The sequence below is a fragment of the Dysidea avara genome, chromosome 8 (genome assembly GCF_963678975.1).
Source record: "Dysidea avara chromosome 8, odDysAvar1.4, whole genome shotgun sequence".
Taxonomy (NCBI): Eukaryota; Metazoa; Porifera; class Demospongiae; order Dictyoceratida; family Dysideidae; genus Dysidea; species Dysidea avara.
Window position 1 is genome coordinate 1,865,001 of NC_089279.1, and position 27,784 is coordinate 1,892,784.

Consider the following 27,784-nt stretch of genomic DNA (forward strand, 5'->3'; position numbering starts at 1 on the left):
CAACATTTTAATATATCTTTCAATTTGTCCCTTAATGAGATTGGCAATGTCCTTTCAATGATTGATCTTAAGCCTCTAAACTCATCCCTCATATCCCTCAGTTCATTTTTGATCCTTTTGGCAGCACGAGGTGCCAGCTCTTCGTCAATGTCATCGTCAGCATCATCTTGAATCATATTGAGATCCCTCTGTGTCATGGCATATAATTTCCTTCTGGGTGCCTTCCAGAAAGCTAACCCTGAAAATGATAAAGTTATACATACGGTAAACCACAAGTCCTGTATTGTTACTGTGTACAGTATATGCACATTGCTTTTACATCAGCTAGCTACCTTGAGTGGCAGATGAATTTTCAATTTTTAGGCCATTATTTGTCACAATAACGTGATCCGATCCCCACTTTTGTTGTATCGCAGCCAATATAAACTCAGTGTGAGCTGTAGATTCTGTGATATTCACAAATATCTGGGCTTTATCATGAAACCTTATTGTCCTGCCGTTCTTTGTTAGCTTGGCTTGCACCAGTTTCACAGTGGAAGATGGTGGAGGACGCCTTGCCACCACCGATCTGAACATAGAGTTAGATGACCCCTGGTAGGGAGTGGACGATGCAAGTACATGTACAGGTGGATTGGTCCCGGGTATACTGCTGTTGCTGCTGTTTAAAGACTGGACATGGGAAGATGGGGTCCCAGTTGGGGTCCTGGTACGGCCCTCTGTCAAGTTCCTGCCTTCCACCAGTAGAGTTGAAAAGGGCATCACACCTTCTTGAGACAGGTTAAAGGTCCCATTCTCACTTGGAAAATACATCGATTCATCAATACTGTCCTTCAAGAAGACGACTGAAGGGTCAACCTGTATGTGAAAGGAAAAAAATGCAATCTATGAAGTACTTAGCTATAGCTAGTTTAAAACAAAAAAAATATATAAAAAATAAAAAACACCATTATATACTGTACGTATAGCTATGATATAGCTAGCCATAGCAATCCTGCAAGGTAGATCCACGTCCCTCTGTTAGCTAGCTATAGCTAACCTGAAACAAGCGGCGGAGATTTTCAGTAGTCACTTGATGCATGAACACATCAGCTTGCTGTTCTCCCTTCTGCAGGGTAATTCGATCGGATTGAGTAGCCCTATCAGCCATATGGTTACGCAAATGCAGTTTATCTGATGCCTGTCACAGCACGTAGGCTATTTATACCTTGTGTGCAGTAGCTACTAGCTACCTCTACTAGACCTCAAACCATACTTTCAAATACAATACACATTATGCTCCTTCTTTGTTCGACCTGTAGCATTCTTTATTAGATACTAGATTTGACATGTAGTTAGCTAGCTACTCTGACATAGAGGTTTAGCTAGGTAATTAAGAACTATATGGCTGCTTGCCAGTTTAGTTCTTTCTTCTAGTACCCACTAACCACAAGTTTCTATACTGTGCCGGAATATATAGCTAAGCATACTTAAGTGTCAAATCCAGTAACTAACAAAGAATGTTACAGGTTGAACAAAGAAGGAGCATAATGTGTATTGTATTTGAAAGTATGGTTTGAGGTCTAGTAGAGGTCTATTAGCTACTGCACACAAGGTATAAATAGCCTACGTGCTGTGACAGGCATCAGATAAACTGCATTTGCTTAACCATATGGCTGATAGGGCTACTGAATCCGATCGAATTACCCTGCAGAGGGCGTTACCGGAAATCCTAGGTCATGAGCTATTTAAAAAAATCGATGGCCAAAGTATAGGCACCCATTGGGGAACTTTCCATACGCGAGGGTTACACCTTTGGGTCTGGGTGTAGGACCTAAAGCACACCGTATATACCATACTTCTGCATTAAGTGTAGCGATTACGAGGGGTTAACACCTGGCTATGAATTTTAAAAAAAAACATACCATTTTGGCTTGAAGTTGCTGGTAGATCCACCTGGTGACGTCAAATCTATTCGAGTCTGGGTTTAAACAAATCATTATCACAGCAGAGGTGTTTATCGGTGATTTACTTTCAGCTGACAATGAAACACGACTGGCTTTTCCTTAGTAAAGTTTCAGCATTCTCTCAACGCCATCTTATTTTTGTTCCATCGATCGATTTAAAATGTTTTATCAAACGACAATCCGCCCTTTTTTCATGCCAGGCGCTTACATTGGGGTGTACTTTGTGACAACAGTGGACGAGAGGTTGCTGTCAGAGGAGTATATAGTGGCGAATGGTGATAAGACATGTATTTGCGTACGCTAACGGGAGAAAAGAAGCGCGTGCTACATTTTGACTGGAACGCGAAAGGTATGGGGATGATACACGGCTGTCCTAGCACTGGCAAGCTGGGTAGTCGGTAGTCTATTTAACAATGGGGAGGGATGGCACATAACACTATGTGATGGTCCCAGAATATGTCTAGCTGACCATTCTTATGAAGAATGTCAATTATGACCTGCCTAATGTAGCCACCTGCTGAATTAAATGTGTCAATTATACATAAAGTATAAGGTCAGGAAATTTTTTCTTGATTAAATGCTGTACCATCACACTTGAACAGTGCCACAATAGACCGTATTCCAAATGACGTCACAAAATAAAATGGCTGTGGCTATTTGGGGTATTCTAACAATTTCGAGTGAGAGTTCCAATGGGGCTTAATAATATTCAAATCGCTATTCAACCCTGGAAGAAGATATTGACCTAAAACTAACAGGTACAATTATAAGGGTATAAAATCTATTCTCTAATGCCAGGTTAAAAATTTTCAGCTGGTTTTCAAAGTTTAGAAGAAAAACTATTGTTTCTTTGCTGTAATAACCAAACCTGGTAATTTCGCCTCGATATCTAGTTTGTTAGCTTCTATATCAATCTTTGAAATCTCAATCGCCATTGGTGATAATACTCGAAAATATAAGAATCCCCCAAATAGAAAATCCGTGTGACATCATTTGGAATACGGTCTATTCATTCTACAATATTACAAGTAACACTACCTTGATATTTTGATCTACTAAAACACCACTGCAAATTAGTGGAGAATACTTATAAATGTTTGAATAACCACTGCATCAAGTGACAGGTAGCTAAGATGCAATATGATGTTTTAAGACAGCACTCTTGCGCTTAACTTGAAAGATAGTGTCACACAGATTTGTTGGAGAGTGTTTTCGTAATACTAAAACACCTTAGTGCCTAGTTATATATATATAAACAGTGAGGGGGTGCCACACCAACATATCCTGTACTCCTATGTTCATCCTCAGTCAAAGTGGTCAACCTCAAAAAATATGCTTTGACTTCTGACTTTCACTAAAAGTTGCACTTGACTCTTGAATTTAGTACATTTTTGTAAAGTACATTTAAATTGTTCTAAATGTATCAATAATTGTATATAACTTTTGAGCTGAGAGCTTGTCCTTACTAAGGATACTGTTTAAATGTGTACTGTTAGGTTTTATTGTAAGCATCATCAGGGGCGTAGCCAGGATTTTTTTGAAGGAGGTTCGGATTTAAAGTGGAATGTCTTAAGAGGAAGGCCTGGGTGCTTCCCCTAGACCATGTTACTAAAATAGTGCATACACAAAATATGCCCTTAGGCAGTAAGATTAAAAGGTGCTGTTTGTGCATCTAACTAGCTAAAACCTACACACTGCTGTTTATGCAGCTATAGAAACTATAAGCCTATTGTAAAACTAACTTATCTTTACTTCCAGACAGCATACTGACAGCCAACTTCAATTTCCTAGTGCACGGAAGCCCTCCACACTCGAGTCCCTTAGTTGGCAATACTTTTTTCCAGCTAAACATTATTCTCAGCTCTCAGCTGATCCAGCTGTTGATGGTCAATAACTTCAGACATGGCTTGTACTCCAGTATGTTGGAGACATCATGTGCCCACAACATTTACCAAATAAACAAATCATTCATCAGGTAAATATACATCAACAATTCACAGTTTGTGCTAACCTGACACATGTATAACACGACCACTCAAGTTCTGCCTTGTAATAAACCATAGAACAGTCCTTCGCCATTTCACTAACGCCATTTCAACCATGCATCACGTACACAATTGATCATGTGATGCAATAGATATGGTTCAGCATTAATGTGATGTGACCCTCAAGAGTAGTACAAAGGAGCACCAGTGGGCAAATAGCTACCGGAGAGCTACAGGGCTGTAAGATTTGGTGTGATTTTTAATTTTTAAGAAATTCTGCTTCTGAAAGGGGGGTTCATCCGAACCCCCCACTGCCTACACCCTTGATCGTAACAAAGTTCTACAGCTTTAGCAATAAATTAATTTTAGCCTTGACAGGCCTATATCAAGGAGGCACTCCAATATATCCTGTACTCTAGTGTTCATCCTTGGTCAAGGCGAAAATCAAAGTGAAGCTAGAATTTTGCAATCAGCCAAAGATAATTGCATTGCAGAAAATGCATTTGCAAACATTATTTGTTGCACTTAAACATGTCTGTTTTGGTGACGATCTGATAGCGATATGCAAAAATGCGGACGATATATGGTTTGCCAATAACCAGTCAGATTTTTTATGTAACACTACTAGTTAAAATAGACACGTTTCACACTGCACTAAATTAATGCCACTTTGCAATGGCCACATAATACATCATAGAAATTTTCTACGGCTTGGCCTAGTGGACATGCATGCAACCATAAAGTACTCAATAAAACACAGTAGTACCATATGATTTTGTGTATATGTCTCCCACCCCTAAGTTGTGAAGCTATGATACCCCTCCCCTCACTATGTTACGCTATTGTATTATTGTGCGTCGTGATGCCCCTCCCCTCACTATGTTACGCTATTGTATTATTGTGTGTTGTGATGCCCCTCCCCTCACTATGTTACACTATTGTATTATTGTGTGTTGTGATGCCCCTCCCCTCACTATGTTACGCTATTGTATTATTGTGCGTCGTGATGCCCCTCCCCTCACTATGTTACGCTATTGTATTTTTGTGTGTTGTGATGCCCCTCCCCTCACTATGTTACACTATTGTATTATTGTCTGTCGTAATGCCCCTACCCTCACTATGTTACACTATTGTATTATTGTCTGTCGTAATGCCCCTACCCTCACTATGTTACACTATTGTATTATTGTCTGTCGTAATGCCCCTACCCTCACTATGTTACACTATTGTATTATTGTCTGTCGTAATGCCCCTACCCTCACTATGTTACACTATTGTATTATTTTGTGTTGTGATGCCCCTGCCCTCACTATGTTACACTATTGTATTATTGTCTGTCGTGATGCCCCTGCCCTCACTATGTTACACTATTGTATTATTGTGTGTTGTGATGCCCCTACCCTCACTATGTTACACTATTGTATTATTGTGTGTTGTGATGCCCCTACCCTCACTATGTTACACTATTGTATTATTGTCTGTCGTAATGCCCCTGCCCTCACTATGTTACACTATTGTATTATTGTCTGTCGTAATGCCCCTACCCTCACTATGTTACACTATTGTATTATTTTGTGTTGTGATGCCCCTGCCCTCACTATGTTACACTATTGTATTATTGTGTGTTGTGATGCCCCTACCCTCACTATGTTACACTATTGTATTATTGTGTGTTGTGATGCCCCTACCCTCACTATGTTACACTATTGTATTATTGTCTGTCGTAATGCCCCTGCCCTCACTATGTTACACTATTGTATTATTTTGTGTTGTGATGCCCCTGCCCTCACTATGTTACACTATTGTATTATTGTGTGTTGTGATGCCCCTACCCTCACTATGTTACACTATTGTATTATTGTGTTTTGTGATGCCCCTACCCTCACTATGTTACTCTATTGTATTATTGTCTGTCGTGATGCCCCTACCCTCACTATGTTATTGTGTGTCGTGATGCCCTTCCCCTCACTATATCACACTATTGTGTTATTGTGTGTCAGGATTTCACGTGGCTTTGTCACTCCTTATTACAGATTCATTGCTGTAAAAAAAATTATCTGATAAATATGTGTATGTCTGACAGTGCTACAATGATTTCAAGCAGCAACTATATTGAAAGGTACATATATCTAATCCAAAACAGCCAAGCTGTAAAAAAGTGTGCGGCCCTCAGAAAGGCTATTGTGAAAAAAGATGTGAAATCCAAGGTGGCGGCCAAGAAATGGCTGTGATGGTAGGTTAATGGTAAAAATTTTAATAACGACAATTCAGGTGAATTTTTGTGCCGCTTCACAAAATTTACCTGAATTGTCATTATTAAAATTTTTACCATTAACCTACCATCACAGCCATTTCTTGGCCGCCACCTTGGATTTCACATCTTTTTTCACAATAGCCTTTCTGAGGGCCGCACACTTTTTTACAGCTTGGCTGTTTTGGATTAGATTTCATTTCTTTTTGTATTTGTATACCCCAAAGCCGGCCCATAGGCCAGCTTTGGGACTTTTTTAACCTATGTTTTTTTTCTTTACCACAGGAAGAAGAAAAGATGAAGTAGATGTACTTTAAATATTTTATCAGTAAATGTACAAATTATATATATATATAATACATATGTGACCGGATTTGCGAAAAGGGGCCTTCCACACACATCCAATTTGCCAACTTTGACAAATGATAACTTCAGATTGGAAAGAGCTATTGCCTTGAAATTTGGGCAGTGGTGATTTCTTTGCAGCTGAACTCTCTACAAGGTAATTTCTTCTAGCTGATCTCTCTACAGGGAGATTTGTTTGTAGCTGAACTATCTACAAGGTAACTTCTTCTAGCTGATCTCTCTACAGGGTGATTTGTTCGTAGCTGAATTCTGTACAGGTGATTTGTTTGCAGCTGAGCTCTTTACAAAATGGTTTCTTTGTAGCTGAACTCTCTACAAAGTAACTTCTTCTAACTGATCTTTCTACAGGGTGATTTGTTTGTAGCTGAACTATCTACAAGGTAATTTCTTCTAGCTGATCTCTCTACAGGGAGATTTGTTTGTAGCTTCACTCTCTACAAGGTAACTTCTTCTAACTGATCTCTCTACAGGGAGATTTGTTTGTAACTGAACTCTCTACAGGTGATTTGTTTGAAGCTGAACTTTCTAAATGATGGTTTCTTTGTAGCTGAACTCTCTACAAGTTAACTTCTTCTAGCTGATCTCTCTACAGGGTGATTTGTTTGTAGCTGAATTCTGTACAGATGATTTGTTTGCAGTTGAGCTCTTTACAGAATGGTTTCTTTGTAGCTGAACTCTCTAAAAGGTAACTTCTTCTAACTGATCTTTCTACAGGGCAATTTGTTTGTGGCTGAATTTTCTATAGGGTGATTTCTTTGCAGCTGAACTCTCTACTTGGTGGTTTCTTTGTAGCTGAACTATGTACAAGGTAATTTCTTCTAGTTGACCTCTCTACAGGGTGATTTGTTTGTAACTGAATTCTGTACAGGTGATTTGTTTGCAGCTGAGCTCTAAACAGAATGGTTTCTTTATAGCTGAACTCTCTACAAGGTAACTTTTCTAGCTGATGTCTCTACAAGGTGACTAGTTTGTAGCTGAACTCTCTACATGGTGGTTTCTTTGTAACTGAACTTTCTACAAGGTGACTTCTTCTAGCTGATCTTTCTACAGGGTGATTTGTTTGTAGCTGAACTCTCTACAAGGTAACTTCTTCTAGCTGATCTCTCTACAGGGCAATTTGTTTGTAGCTGAACTCTCTACAGGTGATTTGTTTCAAGCTGAACTCTCTACTTGGTGGTTTCTTTGTAGCTGAACTATGTACAAGTTAACTTCTTCTAGCTGATCTCTCTATATACAGGGTGATTTATTTGTAGCTGAATTCTGTATAGGTGATTTGTTTGCAGCTGAGCTCTTTAAATAATGGTTTCTTTGTAGCTGAACTATCTACAAGATAATTTCTTCTAGCTGATTTCTCTACATGGTAATTTGTTTGTAGCTGAATTCTGTATAGGTGATTTGTTTGCAGCTGAGTTCTTTAAATAATGGTTTCTTTGTAGCTGAACTCTCTCAAGGTAACTTCTTCTAGCTGATGTCTTTACATGGTCACTAGTTTGTAGCTGAATTCTCTACATGGTGGTTTCTTTGTAACTTAACTCTCTACAAGGTAACTTTTTCTAGCTCATCTTTCTACAGGGTGATTTATTTGTATCTGAATTCTGTACAGGTGATTTCTTTGCAGCTGAGCTCTTTAAAGAATGGTTTCTTTGTAACTGAACTCTCTACAAGGTGACCTCTTCTAGCTGATCTTTCTACAGGGTGATTTGTTTGAAGCTGAACTCTCTACAAGGTAACTTCTTCTAGCTGATCTCTCTACAGGGAGATTTGTTTGTAGCTGAACTCTCTACATGATGGTTTCTTTGTAGCTGAACTCTCTACAAGGTAACTTCTTCTAGCTAATCTCTCTACAGGGAGATTTGTTTGTAGCTGAACTCTCTACATGATGGTTTCTTTGTAGCTGAACTCTCTGCAAGGTAACTTCTTCTATTGATCTCTTCACAGGGCGATTTGTTTGTAGCTGAACTCTCTACATGGTGGTTTCTTTGTAGCTGAACTCTACAAGGTGATTTTTTCTAGCTGAACTATCTCTTTCCATAGTTGCATGAACTCCCTACAAGGTAACTTCTTCTAGCTGATCTCTCTACAGGGTAACTTGTGTGTAGCTGATCTCTATACAGGTTTCTTATTTCTAGCTGATCTCTTGAATTCTCTTCGGGTGACTGCTCTATTAGGATGACTGCTCTATTAGAGTATCTCGATCTCGCACTTGCTGCACCAAGTTGGATTTCGTGTTATAACTCCGTGGCTTTAAGTCTGATTCTTCTACACCATTGATGAGCCTTTCTAAGATGATTACTCCATCTGTATAACGATTTTCAAAGCATTACCCCAAGCGGTTTATCTGGTAGGCGTGGCAAGCAGTCGTTTTTTTATTAGCTAATCTCGATTGCGTAATTGTTACACACTGTTGGTTTTTTCGTTGTATCTTCCTGTTTTTTAACCCGATTTCTTTCAAACCACAAAAGGTTTGAGGTTCAATAGTTAACCTATTCACCCACCAATTTTCAGCTTCTTCCCATACGCGGTTTACCCTGTAGGCGTGACAACATATTGGTGTTATTTTTCGTGAATAATCGCTCATAACTCATTGCCTGTTTATCGTATTCCAGCCAAAGTTGGTACCGAGATGCGCCTTTATATCCCCCTTCTGTGTGCCAAATTTCAAGGCAATCGGATATGGCGTTCGAGTTTTATAGCAGTTTTTGTAAGTGTGCGACAAGAAAAAGAAAAATAAGAAGAAGAAAAAAAAAGCGAAGAAACTGAGCCAATTTTTGAAGTCGCATATCTTGGGAACGCGCGAAGCGATTTCGCTCAAATTTGGAATGTAGAGTACTGCAGTTGGGGAGCATGTCCACAGCAAAACTCGTCTTGTTTCATCAAGGAAGCACAGAGCTACGGAGGTGCGAAAATTGGGTTTTCTTTCTTCCTGTCAATATACTCACGGGTGTTACGCGCGGGCTTCTTGGGCCGCACGACACACTACCGTGTGTCTTGATTATTGTAACATATAACATACATGTTAGAATACAGTGTATGAGCTATTGTAAAATTTAATTTTTGGTACACATTAATATCTAGAGACACTTGCATGTACACATACTACAGACACAAATTCATGCATACATACTGTATACACACTTACATGACCCAACACACACCACACCACATCACACGCACATAACACACACCCAACTAGAAAGACACACATATTACACACACGCACACTATACATGTACATGTACACATACACACTACACACACACACACACACACACACGCACACACACACACACACACATGCACTATACATACCACACTACATTCACGCATGCACACACACACTACACACATGCGCACACATATCTACACACACACACAACACACACATGCATACACTCCAGTGGACTATATTATTTATATCTCTTTTACTTACAGATGAGATTCATCACTTAGGGTTGCTTGTTACAAGCATGTCGTTGCTTCTGAACGTATTCCATATACGTAGCAACGAAATGTTGGTATCAACCAAGCCTTTTTTGTATCTACCACTTCTCCATGACACAATGATTGAGTGTGCTATTGAGTGGATGTGCTATCGTACATAGTGAGTCCCTCTTTTACACTTACTTGTTTTACCTAATCCGTTGCACACTAAATAACTTTGAAGTAGTGTCTCTTCGATGGAGGTGTATTGATGCAGTGGTCGTGCCAAGTTTGTCATCACCAGATCTGTTCATTATCAATATTGTGACATAATAGTGTAGTGATGCATAATACATTCGTACGTACTTCTTATAATATTAAGTGATTAAAAAAAAACAGTACGATGTGCATTATAATACTTAATAGTGATCGATCTACTTGTATATATAATAATCACGATGGTTAATCAAATGAAACTATATGGCTTCACATAAGAAACATAACTTTGTAACATACAATATGCTTGGGTAAATTAAGCTATCATTAAGTGCACCACACAACATTCGTTTCTGTATATATATGTGAAAGTTGTAAAAAAATTGTGTAGTTGCCTCATATGGCTTCCCATAGCATCCAAATAAGGTGGACAGGAGACCAAGTTCTGCTCTGCTCATAACCAAATAGAACATCACTACTTGCAGTACTTGGAAATGCCGATGGTTATGTTTTGTGACCAGAACCACATAGTAACATGTTGTCAGGTAGTTGGTCGGTGTATGGTGTACATATTTGATGTGTTGTGGGAGTGTTCTATTGAAAGGTAACTTGATAGAATGGAAGATCTAGCAATTTTTACGGAAATCGATATCTCAAAATGAAACTCCTCCTTGACCACAATTTTTCACGCATGCGTAGACACACAGTACCTTTACCCATTAAATAAGTTTCAAACATCAAAACTGATATCCAGTCGGAAATAATAGCTGTGAAATCTGCTCCCAATTTCAAGTCCATATTCTGACCACAAGACACACCCACATGTTCTGTTACACATTTTAAAGCTCCTTTGTGACATTTACGACATCTCACACCATTTAAACATGAAAACAATGCTTCAAAGGGGAATTACTGTAAAAATTGACGTAAAACCTATTTTCGCGAGGACCCACCCACCAGGCTCAAAAATTTCATAGAAGGTGTTATTCAAGGTACATTATATTTAAATTGACAAATGACCCTTATACATCACATAATGACTGATATATCAAGCTTTTAGTGATAAAATCCTGCAAAAGTGATGAAACCTATATACATTATCTACAGTAGCTATACCCTATCTTACAAGAGTGCACTTTTGTAAAGGAGTTACACTAATACTTTTAAACTAAAGTGAAGGAGTTGAAGGTCACCGCTCAGGTGAGCATGGGAATATGAAGGGATGGTCAATGACCTGGGACCAGAGGAGGTTGAGCATGCATCTTGAGAGCTGCTTTTGAACTAGTGCAACTTTGTCACCTCATGAAGTTCTAAAAGGATACTTTAAATATTCATATCAGTGTGTCTGAAGTCATTATACTTAGTATCCCGAGATACCTGAGTATATCCCAGGACGTCTCATAGCATGGATCCACTAGATCCTACAATACTAAGTATGCCGAGATACCTGAGTACATCCCAGGATGTCTGATAGTGGGAAGCTTCTAGATCCTATAATACTTAGTATCCCAAGATACCTGGGTACATTCTGGATGTCTGATAGCAGGGTGTCTGATAGCAGGGAGCCTCTAGATCTTGCAATACTTAGTATCCCGTAATGTGCATGAGCATGATCCTCCCACACGAAGTTCTTTATATTATGTATGTATAACATCTTGCCACATACAGTATGAAAAATTCTGTTTCGTGTTAGGTATTACAGTTGGCATTTGGCTACACCAATCTATTTTACTATTTCAACAACCACTTCCATCGGTATGTTATAGCAGTGTGTCAGTATGCACTTTGTGGTAATGTCTTTGCTGCATTTAGTTTGTACAAGAACCTTATGCCCAAAGAAAGTTCAAACAAGATTTTCATGGTTATGGTGTCGATCTCAGGACAGCAGTATGGATAAAAAGGAGGTAACACATACAGTGACTATTAATTTTGTGAAACACTTGCTATCATAAATACTCTAGACGAACAGTCAAAGTCACTCTGCTGAAACATTTGTAGGATGACATGCCCGCTATTCATCATCAACTCTCTGCTAGTATGTCAAGTGACAAATAAAAGGCAAGTGCGAGGCAGGGGTCAATAAGAGAAGGAGAGGTCAATGAAGAGGAGACACCACAAGTAGTTATGCCTTACATCTGACCAACTGGTATGTGGGTAAGCAACATAAAACAAGTTTTATGTGTATTCTGATCTTAACGTTTAGGTTTAAAAGCTGGAAAACCAGATTTTCACTGACAACTAAAATTAAAGTAACACACACATTAGGATAGTCAATGTGATTGTATACATTTAAATGTTGTAATTGCATATGATGTAATCTTCTATTGATGTAAGTGTGTGTAACTGATTTACAATATATTCTGTATGTGTGCTTGTAATATAATATTTAGAATTTGTACATGTTATGGCTCTGTGTTAACTATCTATTCATACATCTTGTTCGTTAACTTAAAATGTAACAAATGGCGAGGAGTAGTTTAGTTGGTTTGCAACAATTGCAAGCGCTTTCGCACAGACCACATTGCTAAAGCTGGCAGAAGCAAAGCTCCTGGAAAGAGGAGGACACAGCAGAGTCACAACAGTCATAAGAAAGAGTCCTCAGAAACAAAGTCTGGCAAATGCAATGGATGGAGTGGATCACATTAACAATGATGACCTCCGACAGCTGAACACTGAGCCTTCAGATGAAGATTCCACTGCCAACATAATCCATGTACATTCAGTCTCATCAACAGTTCCTGAAAGCTACAAAGTGCTTGTTTAATAACTGAATGGCAATCACCTAGTGATGGAACTTGACACAGGAGCAGCAGTATATATCTTTGGTCAGTGAGAAGACATGGTCCAATAAATTGAACAGTCCTACATGTACACTGAAAACCACCTCGCTTAAATTGCATAGTTATCCTGACAGGAAGCTGCAAGTGTTGAGCTACTGCAAGCAATGTAGCGCTGATTAGATGACTAGTCTCTGTCTTCACATCTTGCAATTGCAAGCCTTCATGATCATGCTTCCAAACATATTATTTTGTGGTTATAGCTATAGCCAAATCATTAATCACAATGACTTCATTTTTATGAATAATTGTACTGACTGTTCTATTAGGATAGTTCGACGTTTAGCAGGAGCTAGTGCTGCAGCTCAAAGCCTGTATCTTGTAGCTGTGTAATGTAGATAATGCATTTAGCATGCTTCCTTTAAACAATACCCACACAGAAAACCTAGAAAATCTTACAGTAAGGTCTGTATACAATGGCTTCAATTATCGCTTATAAGCCACAGCAACCACCGTAACCATCGCATTAAAAGCTGGAAGCACTTAAAAATATAAACTTTGCAAATTGGAATTCATTAATTCCAACTTCCAAATATTATATCTATGCAAAGCATAAAACTTTAGCGCTTGGCGCGCTGCGCGCGCCAAGCGCTAAAGTTTTATGCTTTGCATAGATATAGTATTTGGATGGCGGAGTGATCCCTGCATCGAGCCACCTCAGATTTGACCTTTGGTGACCTGTACAGGAAATTAGCATTCAAACACTGTCATTTCTGTCACTAAATCACATTTACGTGATCCAAAATCCACAAAATTGGTTTCAAATTGAAGCTATTGCCCAAAAGAATATTAAGCTATTTTATAGAAAGTCTGTGCGTAGCTTATACTATGTTTTAAAGTTACAGTGACTTCAATCATGAACCACCCCTTCCATGCACAAGCTTGAAATATGCACAGAATATGATTACATTTCTAGTAGAGTGTACTTAGCAACTTAGCACCTTAAATAGCAATTATACTTATCAGATTTGTGATGTGCAATAATATCAATAGTGTGATAATCGTATCGCAGTGGTTCATTATCGTGATATGATAATAGCTTGTGATTATCGTGAGCACCAATATTAGCATTCTTACCTCACTGGATTTACTCAAACAATTAAAACATTCATTTGTTTATTCAATTATGTATTCTGTTTTCTGAGATTGAACTTTGCTGTGTTTTAGCAGGGATTTACTATCATGATGCAATTATCATGATTAATCGATTTAGTTGCAAACTTATTATCGCACATCACTATATCAGATGAAAATATGGGATACATGCCTCTTCTGATAGCAGGGTTATGTGCAAGGTCCAATTTGTGTGAATTTTGGCAACATTTTACTGTTTTTGTACTCATTTTGATTAAACTGGATTCTATTTTTTATTTAATCACATGGTGATTTAATTTGCCATACATTAGTCTCAATAGTAGGAGTGCAATTAATCCCAAATCCCATGGCCTTGTTTCTGTAATTGCACTGTAAAGTAGCCAATAAAATAGCGGAATAACAGAAGCCTTTTAAGTGCAACAAGAAAGTGATATGATGAATAGCCAATCAAAGAAGCTGACAATAGAAGCCTTTTAAGTGCAACATATGTAGACATTTTGGGTAGCCAATCAGGCTTGTTGACATGTGAAGCCTTTTAAGTGCAACAACAAATGATGTAATACAAAGAAGGATGATGCAATCACCTGGTAGAAGTTAATGACCACATAGAACTGGATAGATGTGTACTACAAACCATGAAGGGTGGTCACTATGTGATTAGTAGGCAATCACACGCATTTTCGTGCAATTATGGAATAATTGTACTCGTAACAGCCAAAATTGCACTCAAGTGTGTGTGATTACCTATACGAATCAACAAAGCCAAGGCAATTGCTTAGCTTGCAATTGTATAATTTCTGATTTGTAAATGTTTACATGTACTCACAAACATAGGTTCAGACAATCTTATACACATATCACTGGAAAATATGTCACACCACCCTATAGAAATGCAATTATTTAGTGCAACTAAAAATCTTTTCCCTTATGTATATTATCAAAACTACCACAATGAAATCTCTTGAATCCTCCTACATGTCTAGCTCTAATACAGAATGATGATCTGTAATCTGCTGCACCAAGAAAACTTTGTATGTGTGATATTACACTGATAATTTGACATCCTCACAATAATGTAATAATAATTTCGGAAATGCAATCTGTAGTATGTATAAGTACTATATTACGAGCAGAAATAGGGCTACTTTTGTTCTTATAACTTAGTGCAAGCTATGGACTTTCTTTAAATGTTAACGTTCTCTTTAGAGCAAGAGTATTAAGTTGAAACTAAGCTAGTGTATCAGACACTGATATAGAAATAAACCAAGGTGGGTGGCTGGCCCAGATTTTAAGATGGGAGTCTTGGTAGTTACATCAGGGACATCTAGCTTGTACAGTGAAGCACATATAGCTAGTAGCATGCCCTTGTGAACATAATAAGGCCAGGCAAACTTGATTAATTGTTTCTCATCCCCGTCCGTATCCCTTTTTACCCCACCGCCTCTGATTTCATTATTGCTGTTATCAATCATGTGCACACACATATTTTGATGTGAGGAAGGCTGGTTATCATTTTACAGCACATCAAATGTCACTTGCACCTCAGAAATGGTGGTAGCTAATATGTAAGTAATAGTTCTTAAAAGGTTTTAGTTAACCTTTATAACAGACAGTTTGATTTGGAGTATTTTCTTTACTAATCAATAATGAAAAATGCTCCCGCCCGCATGGAAATCTGGATGAGAGACTAGTAATCAAGTTTGCCTGGCCTAATGTATTTTGTAATCCCAGTACAGGCTGGTCATGAGTTAACACCAGTGGTTAAAACAAACTGTAATACACCTGTAACACCTGTGTACATACTGCACATTCCTCTCTGTCATATGTGATATGTAGAAGATGATAGTTTAGGTTTACTCCATTGTATAACTAAATGTGAACTATCATCTCCTACTAATGACATGCCCCACAGGAAGAAACATCACCTTATAGCTATAATATTCCCAGTATGTTTCTCACTACTTAGCCAACTTAACAGTTTAACTAATTTTGAGGCAGTCGCATTATTCCACAGCCTTAGGGTGATTTGCTGCAGACATAAAAGTAAAATTGACTCAACCCTAAAGCAGACCCCATATTTTCCTTCAAGAAGTTCTCTGCCTGGTGATAGTTAATAGTTTAATACTGCCCATGATCATAGATAAATTCATGTATATTGTTACCATCTACTGTAAAGTTATAGCCAGCTAGCATTGGAATCTGATACAATGCAGGGATTTATATTAGTTTATATTGATACGAAATTGTTCATGATCAGTAATATTCAGCATTATTAAATAATGCATGTCTGAGTGGCTGCAAGGCCATGTATGGTGGGTGGCTAGCCACCCCATCCACCCCTCTGGATCAGTCCCTGTGTATACTGAATTGTGCATGGATGAAATCTGACCAACTTTAGGCATTTAATTGGGTGTAAGGTCACCAAAGGTCGGATTAGAGGAGGTGTGGATCTTTATTTTAAAACCTAACTTTTAAACAAACAGACTATGTGGTATGTTTCATGCTTTTTCCAAAAGTGCACAAAAAGATCTTAGAATCCTACCTAAAGTGCATTTTTCTAGGAAATAGAAATGTGTAAAAGATAGTGTAATTCTGGAACCCAGGAGGTGAAGTATCTGGTAAACAGGTGGTGCTCTATGTACAGAACATAGCCATTGTAGTGGAAATATGTACATGGCTTTCAATGGAAAATAAGTAACAAGCTAATATTTGAAAATAACCATGTTCAAATTTTAGCAATTTTAATTTTTGCCAAATGTATAGCTTTGTTTAAGCTATGTATCTTTATACAGAGACATAATATTTCAATGAAACTGATTATGAGATGTTATGGACTACTCACTCACAAAAAGGAATTATTAAAATTGGGAATGTGTTCAGGGAAAGACAACTTATTCAATAGGGTAAATATAATAGATTTTAATTTCGCGGATTGTCCAACATAGCTGTCGTACAAAGGGGTGCAGGGCAAGTTCATGGTGGCACCCCTTCTGAAATCACTCAGTATACCCTAAGAAGTCACTGTACCAAATTTGGTGCTTTGGTCCAGTAAATCACGATCAAAACCATAAGGAACTGGACTAAATATAACAAAAACAGTGGCCTAGAAAGGCTCACAGCACAATTAATGCTTCAATAGATGTGGATGTAAGCAGTCAGGTCCAGGAGCCTTTCGTGGATTCAAGGAAGATAGCTTATCATAAACTTCTGACTCTGTGATAAGTATCTCATTTAAGGAGAAGGTGACTTTAGATGTAAATTTAGGAACAGAAAGAGTATCTTCTTTAGTAAATACTGATTGAAAAATAAACATTTTACACTTCAACAACCATCAATCAAGGATCCATCAAGCTTTACTAATGGTGGGCTTAACTTTGCTTTTATCTCTCACATAACCATACAGGGCTTTGCGATTAGAAGAAAGGTTTTGTATTAAAACTTTATCATGTTGTACTTTAGCAGATGTTATCATAGACTTGACCTGGTTCCTTTTTTACAACATATGCAGCATAATCATCATCAGAATGTGTGAACTTATAATGTGAGTAAAGTTGTTGCTTTTCCTTAATGGTTTTGCTAATTTGAGTGTACCACCAAGATGGTTTGTTGCTAGTAGGTTTCTTGGTAGTTTTAGGGATATACTTGAAAGAGATAGTTGGTACTGTATTCTTGAAGAGGTTCCAATTGATATCAATTGATTCATGACACAAAAGTGTATCCCAGTCCACCCCATTAAACTCAGTGTTTAAAGTTGAATAATCTCCTTTCATATAGTTGTACTTAAAATTACAGGGTATCATCAATCTGTTTGCTAAACAATGCACAGTCATGATCACTGGAACCTAAGGGGTACTTCTTGTATAGAGTTTGGGTCTGATGTAAATACTAAGTCAAGAATGGAAGGTTTTTGTCTAGGAATAATACGTCGGGTTAGTTCAGACACATGCTGTGTTAGATAGCTGTCAATGTAGCATTGATAAACTCATGTGCAAATGTTCCTTTCAACTTCTAGTAGATGATCTAAAGAGGGGCAATGAATATATTGTGAGGGAAGTGTCAAATATGAATGACGACCATGAAAAGGTGCTTCTTTTCGTGTATTTTCAAAGCTTAAGCTTTTTTCTTAGTTTAAACTACAGATTAAGGACTACCTAGAGATGTGTGAAGTGTTTTCCAAGAAAATTCGAGACCATGAAAAGTCTATAAAAAGCAACTGCAATATTGGGACACTTCCATGGAAAAGCTTAGGAAAAGGCAAGGCAAGAAGAAAGGCAACGTAAGTTGTGCAGCACCATATATTTTCAAACATCATACTGAGCTAAATTAATTGTTCTCTCCCCTATATAGGATCAACAGATGATGTCCGTAAAATGACGGTTATTCTAAGGAAGGCCAATGACATCTTGAAATGTGAAAATGATGGGGAAATTAATTAACTTGGCTATTATCTACACTCTAAAAAAATAAAGTGTGCTTTGCACACAAAAAAACTGTGCCCTGTGACACCAAAGTGTGCTGTTTTGGTGTCACGGGGCACATTTTTGTGTGCAAAGCACACTTTATTGTTAGAGTGTAGTAGGTTGGCTGCATAGAGCATATATATAGTCTATATATAACTTCCAAGGGTTGCTATATCACCTAGCTTATTCTATAAAGTCTATAGAGGCGTATTTAGGGGGTTCCGGAAACCCACTCTGAAATTTCAATTTTGTAGCCTTGCAGCAGCCTGAGAAACACCAGATTATCAAAGATAGATTAAGGGAGAACTAGACATTCAATTGAAATCAAAAATTCAAGATTGAGATACTAAATCATTCATTAAATTTCAAGGTAGTTTCACAATTTTATTCTGTAACACCCATTTTACAATTGCATTCTGTTATGAATGCTCTAGTTTTTACTGCTCTATTAGAATTATATCTGACTGCTCTATTAGAATATATCTGACTGCCCTATTAGAATATATCTGACTGCTCTATTAGAATATATCTGACTGCCCTATTAGAATATATCTGACTGCTCTATTAGAATATATCTGACTGTTCTATTAGAATATATCATTAGAGTGTCATAAGACTTAAAGTTCAAAATCTGTCAGCGGCTAATTCTGGAAACCAACTTGGAAGAATCCTGGATACACCCCTTGTCTTGATATAAGCCCACACAATGAGATATCTATTATTCTAAAGTCTAGATCTTATCGACACCAATCAACAGTCCTCTATATGGTATAGCATGTATGCAGTGGAGATATTTAATTTGGTTGTACTTGACTCAGCTGGGTGTGAAGCAACTGGACCATTTACAAATTATTAAGCTATATTTGAAATTGCAGTAACTGTATTTAAGAGTCAAATTTATAAATGTAGATGTAAGAGCGTTAAAAGTGTTGTAAGTGGAGTTATTCATAAAACTCCAGTGACCACATGCATGCATAGATACCCACACACTAAAGGAGAAAATTGCTATTATAATAATTCCATTATGTAGCCATTAAATTTCAGGGTGAAGTTCAGATGGATTTAGCTATGAGATTTCACATGGGAGGGGGTGCTAACAAGATAAAATTCATCTAAGAAAAGTCATGATGGTAAAAGGTTGATAGCTAGCACATGCAGTGTGTAAAGCACACTCAACATGTGAAGTGTATACTTGAGAGCTCTATGAACATATTCTCAATGGTAAATTTGTACTTTCTAAAAGATTGTATCAACTTAAACTGAACTTTATTACATATTATATGTATTGTAAGCCCAAAAGTCACTGATCATTAATCAGTCTAAAAATAATAGAGCTAGTGGGCACATATAGCGTAATGCATTAGCTATGTTTTAGTAAAGCTGGTAAGTTGCATAAGGTTACAACTTCCAGAATATAATAACACTTCAACAACGGCCGTCAAAATATTGCAACTGTTCTCAAAAATCCTTAAATTTCAATTCATCAGAGGGTGCACTTGGGAATTTCCAGTCTAGCTCATTGTGGTTATTTTAGAGCATCTGGTTTGGAAGTTCAGAGTTACTAGAGTGGTGAACTTTAGTGTTGACTCACAAAATGCAAGTGCTCAAAAATTCTGCCTATTGTGCTCATAATCACATGTGATCAAACTTTTGCCTCACCCTCCATAATTATTGTGCTAACAAATTTAAATTTGCACTTTATAATTGGTTTGTGAACAATGGATTGAAAGTTAAACACCAAAAATTGTTCATTTCGTTTATCATTATTGTGATCTTATATATACATGTCATTGTTTATCTGACTGCTCTATACAGTTACTGAGAGTAGTCTCAAATAGCAAGGCTACTAACTTTTTGTGTGCATCTCTAAAATAATACTGTAGCTATGTCAACCTTTTTTCATGATGTGCATTTTTCAGACAATTTACAGTATATCAAAAGCATCCTATTATGCTGGATATATTAATAAATTATGCTAGAAATTATGAGGCTGGTACACCAGTATAGAAGAGATGATATCAGACCTTCCCTTGTCTCTTTCTATCCTTTCATTGCTTATTATAATTACCTTCACTAGTGCAGAGAGAGGGCCCAAGCACTCCCTCTCTTAAATTCTCCTTTGATGGTAACATTGTAATCATGTGTGAGCACTGTGTTGTGAAACTTAAAACTAAAATTGAAACTGAAATTTCTAAGAACTTATAAAATACACTACTATATGTGACCCGGTCTGCAAAAAGGGTCATATATAAAGCCTTTTCAATTGCATGTACTTGGCAACCTGTAAATTTGACTTGTGAATGTTGTATCACCCTGAAATTTAGTACCCTTACACCCCTAACATAGCACTATGGCTTGGTGTAATATGAAGGTGATAGGTTAAAAATATGAGGAGTTATGATTAGTGAAACGTGATAATTTGGAAAGGTTATAAGACCCCTTTTCACAGACTGGGTCACATATATTGTGGTCACCTCTATACAAAGACCATCTCTATGATAAGACCGCCTCATTATAACAACCATGCGAAGTAGATTCCAAACATTAATAATATGGTTATTTCATGACCATGGCTAACATCAAGAATTATAAACTCTTGCTAACATGTAGTACAGTGTAATATCATATATACGTATGAGACTAGCAGGTGATCTTATGAAGTACACTACATGTATAGCTTTCTGGGACTTTCTTATTTATGAGGTTAGCTATAGCTAATAACATGCATTTACTCTTGATATTATGTATACATAGCCTTGCATGGCTCTCTGAAGAGGGAGAGAATTTGGCAAATTCTCAGTAGCTGTCTTGTGCAAACAATTCCCACATGAAAGCAGCTAAGACTAACAACCATGTAAAGTATGGAATGCTGTTGTGAACAAAAATCCATTTTTCAGAGGAGAATTTTGCAAATTTTGCCCTGATTTTTACAGAATATATTAAACATTGTGAGCAAAATGCACAGTTTAAATGCAGCAGGTATACAGTTGAGCATGCAGGCCGCAGAGTGAAGGAACCAACTTTGACAGTGAAAGTTTCAGTTAATGTTTGAGTATAAAACAGAAATTGATTCAATCTAGGGGGTCTGGGGGCATGCTCCCAGGAAAATTTTAGACTTGTAAAGCTCTGAAATAGTACGTATTTAGGACTGTTTCCACTGTGTCATTGCAAAATCAAGACACACGGTAGTGTGTCGTGCGGCCCAAGAAGCCGGCGCGCCACACCCGTGAGTATATTGACAGGAAGAACGAAAACGTCATTTTCACACCTTTGTATCTCAGTGATCACTTATCCGATTGAAACCAAACTTGCTACACAGTTGCCCGCCAGCCAGGGGAGTCTACATTCCAAATTTGAAGGAAATCGCTCCAGCCATTTCCGAGATACGAGCTGCCAAAGCTTCGTTTTTTTTTCTTCGTTTTTTTTTTTCTTCTTCGTCTTTTCGCACACTTGCAAAAATTGCTATAACAAGCAAACGCGTACTCCGATCGCCATGAAATTTGGCACACAGAAAGGGAGTCCAACGGCGAATCCTAGCATCAAATTTGGTACAAATCCGATGAATGGTTCAGGAGTTATGACCGATTATTCGCGTAAAACAAGATCGATTTGTTTTCACACCTACAGGGTAAACCGCTTCATGGAATGAGTTGAAAATTGCTATGTAGATGGAATAACCATCGTAGGAGTGCCTTTTGGTGCATGGTTTGAAAGGAATCGAGATAAAGACCATGGAGATATGACACAAAACCCAACTTGTGTCACAATTACGCGATCGATTTTTATGAATAAAAAAGTATTAGTTTTCACGCCTACTAGGCAAACCGCTTAGAGCAATGAGCTGAAAATCGGTGTATAGCTGGAATAATCTTCATGGAAAGTCCTTGCAGTAGTACAGAAGAATCGGATTACAAACCACTGAGTTATGATTCTAAAGCCAACTCCGTGTAGCAAATGCGAGATCGAGATACTCTAATAGAACAGTCACCCTAATAGAGCATTCGGCTAATTTATTTACTCCATTATAGAATTTTATTACATCACAAGTTATTCTGTAGGGAGTTCAGCTGCAAACAGTTAATCTTATAGACAGTTCAGCAAGAAGCAAGTCACCATGTGGAGAGTTAAGCATCACCATGTGGAGAGTTAAGCAAATATATCACTATAGAGATTCAGAACATTACAAGTCACACTGAAGAAAGTTCAGCTATAAACAAGTCATGCACCCTGTAGAGAATTCAGCTACAATTAAGTCACTCTCTAGAGAATTTAGCTACACACAAGTCACTGTGGAGAGAGTTCAGCTACAAACAAATTATCCTGTAGAGAGATCAGCTACAAATAAAACACTTTGCAGAGTGTTCAGCTACAACAAATCAACCTTTAGAGCGATCAGCAATGAACAAATCAACACAAATCTACCTACAGAGAGATAAGCTAGAAACAAATCACCCTGTAGAGAGTTCAGCTACAAGCAATCACCCTGTAGAGAGTTCAGCTAAAACAAATCAACCTGCAGAGAGATCAGCTACAAACAAATCACCTTATAGAGAGTTCTGCTACAAACAAATTACCCTGTAGAGAGATCTTCTACAAACAAATCAACCTGCAGAGAGATCAGCTACACACAAATCAACTTGTAGAGAGATCAGCTATACAAAAATCACCCTATAGAGACATCAGCTAGAAACTAGACACAATGTAAGGAGTTCAGCTACAAGTAATCATCCTGTAGAGTGTTCAGCTAAAACAAATCAACCTGCAGAGAGATCAGCTACAAACAAATCAACTTGTAGAGAGATCAGATACAAACAAATTACCCTGTAGAGAGATCAGCTAGAAACTAGACACAATGTAAGTAGTTCAGCTACAAGCAAATCACCCTGTAGAGAGTTCAGCTAAAACAAATCAACCTGCAGAGAGATCAGCTACACACAAATCAACTAGTAGAGAGATCAGCTACAAACAAATCACCCTGTAGAGAGATCAGCTAGAAACTAGACACAATGTAAGGAGTTCAGCTACAAGCAAATCACCCTGTAGAGAGTTCAGCTACAAACAAACCAACCTGTAGAGCGATCAGCTAGAAACAAATCACCCTGAAGAGAGGTCAGCTACAAAAAATCACCCTGTAGAGATATCAGCTAGAAACAAATCACCCTGAAGAGAGGTCAGCTACAAAAAATCATCTTGTAGAGAGATCAACTACAAACAAAACACTTTGCAGAGAGTTCAGCTACAAACAAATCAACCTTTAGAGCGATCAGCAACAAACAAATCAACCTGTAGAGAGATCATCTAGAAATAAATCAACCTGCAGAGAGATCAGCTACAAACAAATCAGCTTGTAGAGAGATCAGTTACACACAAATCAACCTGTAGAGAGATAAGCTAGAAACAAATCACCCTGTAGAGAGTTCAGCTAAAACAAATCAATCTGCAGAGAGATCAGCTACAAACAAATCACCTTATAGATAGTTCAGCTACAAACAAATTACCTTGTAGAGAGATCGGCTACAAACAAATCACCCTGCAGAGAGATCAGCTACTCACAAATCAACTTGTATAGAGATCAGCTACAAACAAATCACCCTGTAGAGAGATCAGCTACAAACTAGACACAATGTAGAGAGAAACAAATCACCCTGAAGAGAGGTCAGCTACAAACAAAACACTTTGGAGAGTTCAGCTACAAACAAATCAACTTTTAGAGTGATCAGCAACAAACAAATCAACTTGTAGAGAGATCAGCTACAAACAAATCAACCTGCAGAGAGATCAGCTACAAACAAATCAGCTTGTAGAGAGACCAGCTACACACAAATCAACCTGTAGAGCTAGAGATAAGCTAGAAACAAATCACCCTGCAGAGAGTTCAGTTACAAGCAAAACACCCTGTAGAGAGTTCAGCAACAAAGAAACCACCATGTAGAGAGTTCAGCTGCAAACAAATCACCTTATGGAGAGTTCAGCTACAAACAAATTACCCTGTAGAGAGATCGGTTACAAACAAATCAGCCTGCTGAGAGATCAGCTACAAACAAATCACCTTATAGACAGTTCAGCTACAAACAAATTACACTGTAGAGAGATCGGCTACAAATTAATCAACCTGCAGAGAGATCAGCTACACTCAAATCAACTTGTAGAGAGATTAGCTACAAACAAATCACCCTGTAGTGAGATCAGCTAGAAACTAGACACAATGTAAGCAGTTCAGCTACAAGCAAATCACCCTTTAGTGAGTTCAGCTACAAACAAATCAACCTGCAGTGAGATCACCTACAAAAAAAGCACCTACAAAAAAAGCACCTTGTACAGAGTTCAGCTACAAACAAATTACCCTGTAGAGAGATCGGCTACAAACAAATCAACCTGTAGAAAGATCAGCTACACACAAATCAACTTGTAGAGAGATCAGCTACAAACAAATCACCCTGTAGAGAGATCAGCTACAAACTAGACACAATGTAAGGAGTTCAGCTACAAGTAAATCACCCTGTAGAGAGTTCAGCTAAAACAAATCAACCTGCAGAGAGATCAGCTACAAACAAATCACCTTATAGACAGTTCAGCTACAAACAAATTACACTGTCTACAAATTAATCAACCTGCAGAGAGATCAGCTACACACAAATCAACTTGTAGAGAGATCAGCTACAAACAAATCACCCTGTAGAGAGATCAGCTAGAAACTAAACACAATGCAAGGAGTTCAGCTACAAGCAAATCACTCTTTAGTGAGTTCAGCTACAAACAAATCAACCTGCAGTGAGATCACCCACAAAAACGCACCTTGTACAGAGTTCAGTTACAAACAAATTACCCTGTAGAGAGATCAGGTAAAAGAATTCACCTTGTAGAGAGTTCAGCAACAAAGAAACCACCATGTAGAGAGTTCAGCTGCAAACAAATCACCCAGTAGAAAGATCAGCTAGAAGAAGTCACCTTGTAAAGAGTTCAGCTACAAAGAAACCATCATGTACAGAGTTCAGCTACAAAGAAATCACCATGTAGAGTGTTTAGCTGCAAAAAATCACCTGTAGAGAGTTCAGCTAGAAACAAATCACCCTGTAGAGAGATCAGCTAGAAGAGGTCACCTTGTAGAGAGTTCAGCTACAAAGAAACCACCACATAAAGAGTTCAGCTGCAAATAAATCACTTGTAGAGAGTTCAGCTACAAATAAATCCCCCTGTAGAGGGATCTGCTAGAAGTCACCTTGTAGAGAGTTCAACTACAAAGAAACCATCATGTAGAGAGTTCAGTTACAAACAAATCACCCTGTAGAAAGATCAGCTAGAAGAAGTCACCTTGTAGAGTGTTCAGTTACAAAGAAACCATCATGTAGAGAGTTCAGCTGCAAACAAATCACTCTGTAGAGAGTTCAGCTACAAAGAAACCACCATGTAGAGAGTTCAGCCTCAAACAAACCACCTTGTAGAGAATTCAACTACAACAAATCACCCTGTAGAGAAGAAGTTACCTTGTAGAGAGTTCAGCTACAAAGAAACCATCATGTAGGGAGTTCAGCTACAAAGAAACCACCATGTAGAGAGTTTAGCTGCAAACAAGTCATCTGTAGAGAGTTCAGCTAGAAACAAATCACCCTGTAGAAAGATCAGCTGGATGAAGTCACCTTGTAGAGAGTTCAGCTACAAAGAAACCATCATGTAGAGAATTCAGCTGCAAACAAATCACCCTGTAGAGAGTTCAGCTACAAAAAAATCACCCTGTAGAGAGTTCAGCTACACGAAGTCACCTTATAGAGAGTTCAGCTACAAAGAAACCATCATGTAGAGAGTTCAGCTACAAAGAAACCACCATGTAGAGAGTTTAGCTGCAAACAAATCACCCTGTAGAGAGACCAGCTAGAAGAGGTCACCTTGTAGAGAGTTCAGCTACAAAGAAACCATCCTGTATATAGTTCAGTTACATTTCAAGTCACCCAGTAGAGAGATCAGCTGCAAAAAAATATCCTGTGGGGAATAATGGGCATGTAATAAATATATGTATATAATTTGTATAATTACTAATAAAATCAAAAATAATTGAAGTATTACAAATCTTCTTTAAGTTCTTTTCTTCTTCCTGTGGTAAAGAAAAAAACACACGGGTTAAAAAAGCCCCAAAGCCAGCCATAGGCCAGCTTTGCAGTATACAAATACAAAAAGAAGTGATATCTAATCAAAAACAGCCAAGCTGTAAAAAAAGGTGCGGCCCCCAAAAAGGCCATGGTGAAAAAAGATGTGAAATCCAAGGTGGCGGCCAAGAAATGGCTGTGATGGTAGGTTAATGGTTACATTTTAATAACGACAATTCAGGTGAATTTGGTGCCAAGACCAAGTGGCACAAAATTCCCCTGAATTGTCGTTATTAAAATGTAACCATTAACCTACCATCACAGCCATTTCTTGGCCGCCACCTTAGATTTCACATCTTTTTTCACCATGGCCTTTTTGGGGGCCGCACCTTTTTTTGCAGCTTGGCTGTTTTTGATTAGATACATATTAACCAGATATTCATAGTTCTTTGAGATATAATGGCCCTATTATTGTAGTGCACCTTGATCTTCTTTCACAAACAATGGCTGATAAAAGTGGGGACCATAGCTTCCCTTCCCCCATTTCCACTGCTAATGCAATCTAAAGATGTTTTATCTAAAGAAGTTGTAAAATATTTAATTCTGCTAGCTTAACACCAATAACACTATAAAAAGCAACTACAGCCAGCATTATCACTGAATCTAACTGCTTTCAAAGATTTTTATATTTATTTCAACTTATGGTTAGGAACTGATTTCTGATTCATATACTGGTACTTGTTACCAGATTTTGTACCTTTAGTGCAATTTGTATTCATGCATGCTACACTAGTGTACCATTACAACTTTAACATTGCACTATAAAGCTTATAAGCCTTTAAAAAACTGTGGTATTGTGGAGCATCTTTTTGGAAACTTAGAGATTTAATGGATTGACTTTTACCGTAATTTGTGACTGGATTTGACAAAACAAGGCTTCGACGCACAAAGCTTTGTTAGGAGATATGGCGATTTTAAGGAATCATTGTGTAATAACTTCCCAGTGCCTACAGCTGTGCAAACAAAATTTGCACCAATTGTTCATCTGTTCACTAGCTATCACTGAGTGGGTGTATACATTTCTGATACCCAAAATTTGCCCTGTTTTGAGCAGCTTTTTTCGAGCGGGT

At 37.9% G+C, this 27,784-nt stretch overlaps 1 protein-coding gene and 3 long non-coding RNA genes across 5 annotated transcripts in view; 3 read left to right on the forward strand and 1 right to left on the reverse strand.

Moving 5' to 3' along the window:
- Positions 1 to 4,262, reverse strand: part of LOC136264175 (uncharacterized) — a 4,571-nt gene extending 309 nt beyond the window's left edge. The window contains exons 1-3 of one of the 2 annotated variants that reach the window (XM_066058882.1): positions 3,686 to 4,262; positions 333 to 855; positions 1 to 238 (exon numbers count right to left, since the gene is read on the reverse strand). The exon at positions 1 to 238 is cut by the window's left edge and continues 309 nt beyond it. In XM_066058882.1, coding sequence (XP_065914954.1) covers positions 1 to 238; positions 333 to 810 — 716 coding nt within the window. In that variant the 5' untranslated portion in view covers positions 811 to 855; positions 3,686 to 4,262. Of the gene's footprint in view, positions 239 to 332; positions 856 to 1,901; positions 3,370 to 3,685 lie in introns of those variants that run through there. The other variant, XM_066058881.1, reaches the window with a different exon arrangement.
- LOC136265259 (uncharacterized) overlaps positions 1 to 27,784 on the forward strand; it is a 162,033-nt gene that overhangs the window by 64,352 nt on the left and 69,897 nt on the right. The window lies entirely within an intron of this gene.
- LOC136264176 (uncharacterized) lies at positions 2,123 to 10,355 on the forward strand. Its single transcript, XR_010704994.1, has 3 exons — positions 2,123 to 2,292; positions 6,012 to 6,047; positions 9,978 to 10,355. It is a non-coding gene; the product is annotated as an uncharacterized lncRNA (long non-coding RNA).
- LOC136264418 (uncharacterized) lies at positions 11,345 to 12,331 on the forward strand. The gene is made up of 4 exons (XR_010705105.1): positions 11,345 to 11,381; positions 11,875 to 11,936; positions 11,994 to 12,085; positions 12,143 to 12,331. It is a non-coding gene; the product is annotated as an uncharacterized lncRNA (long non-coding RNA).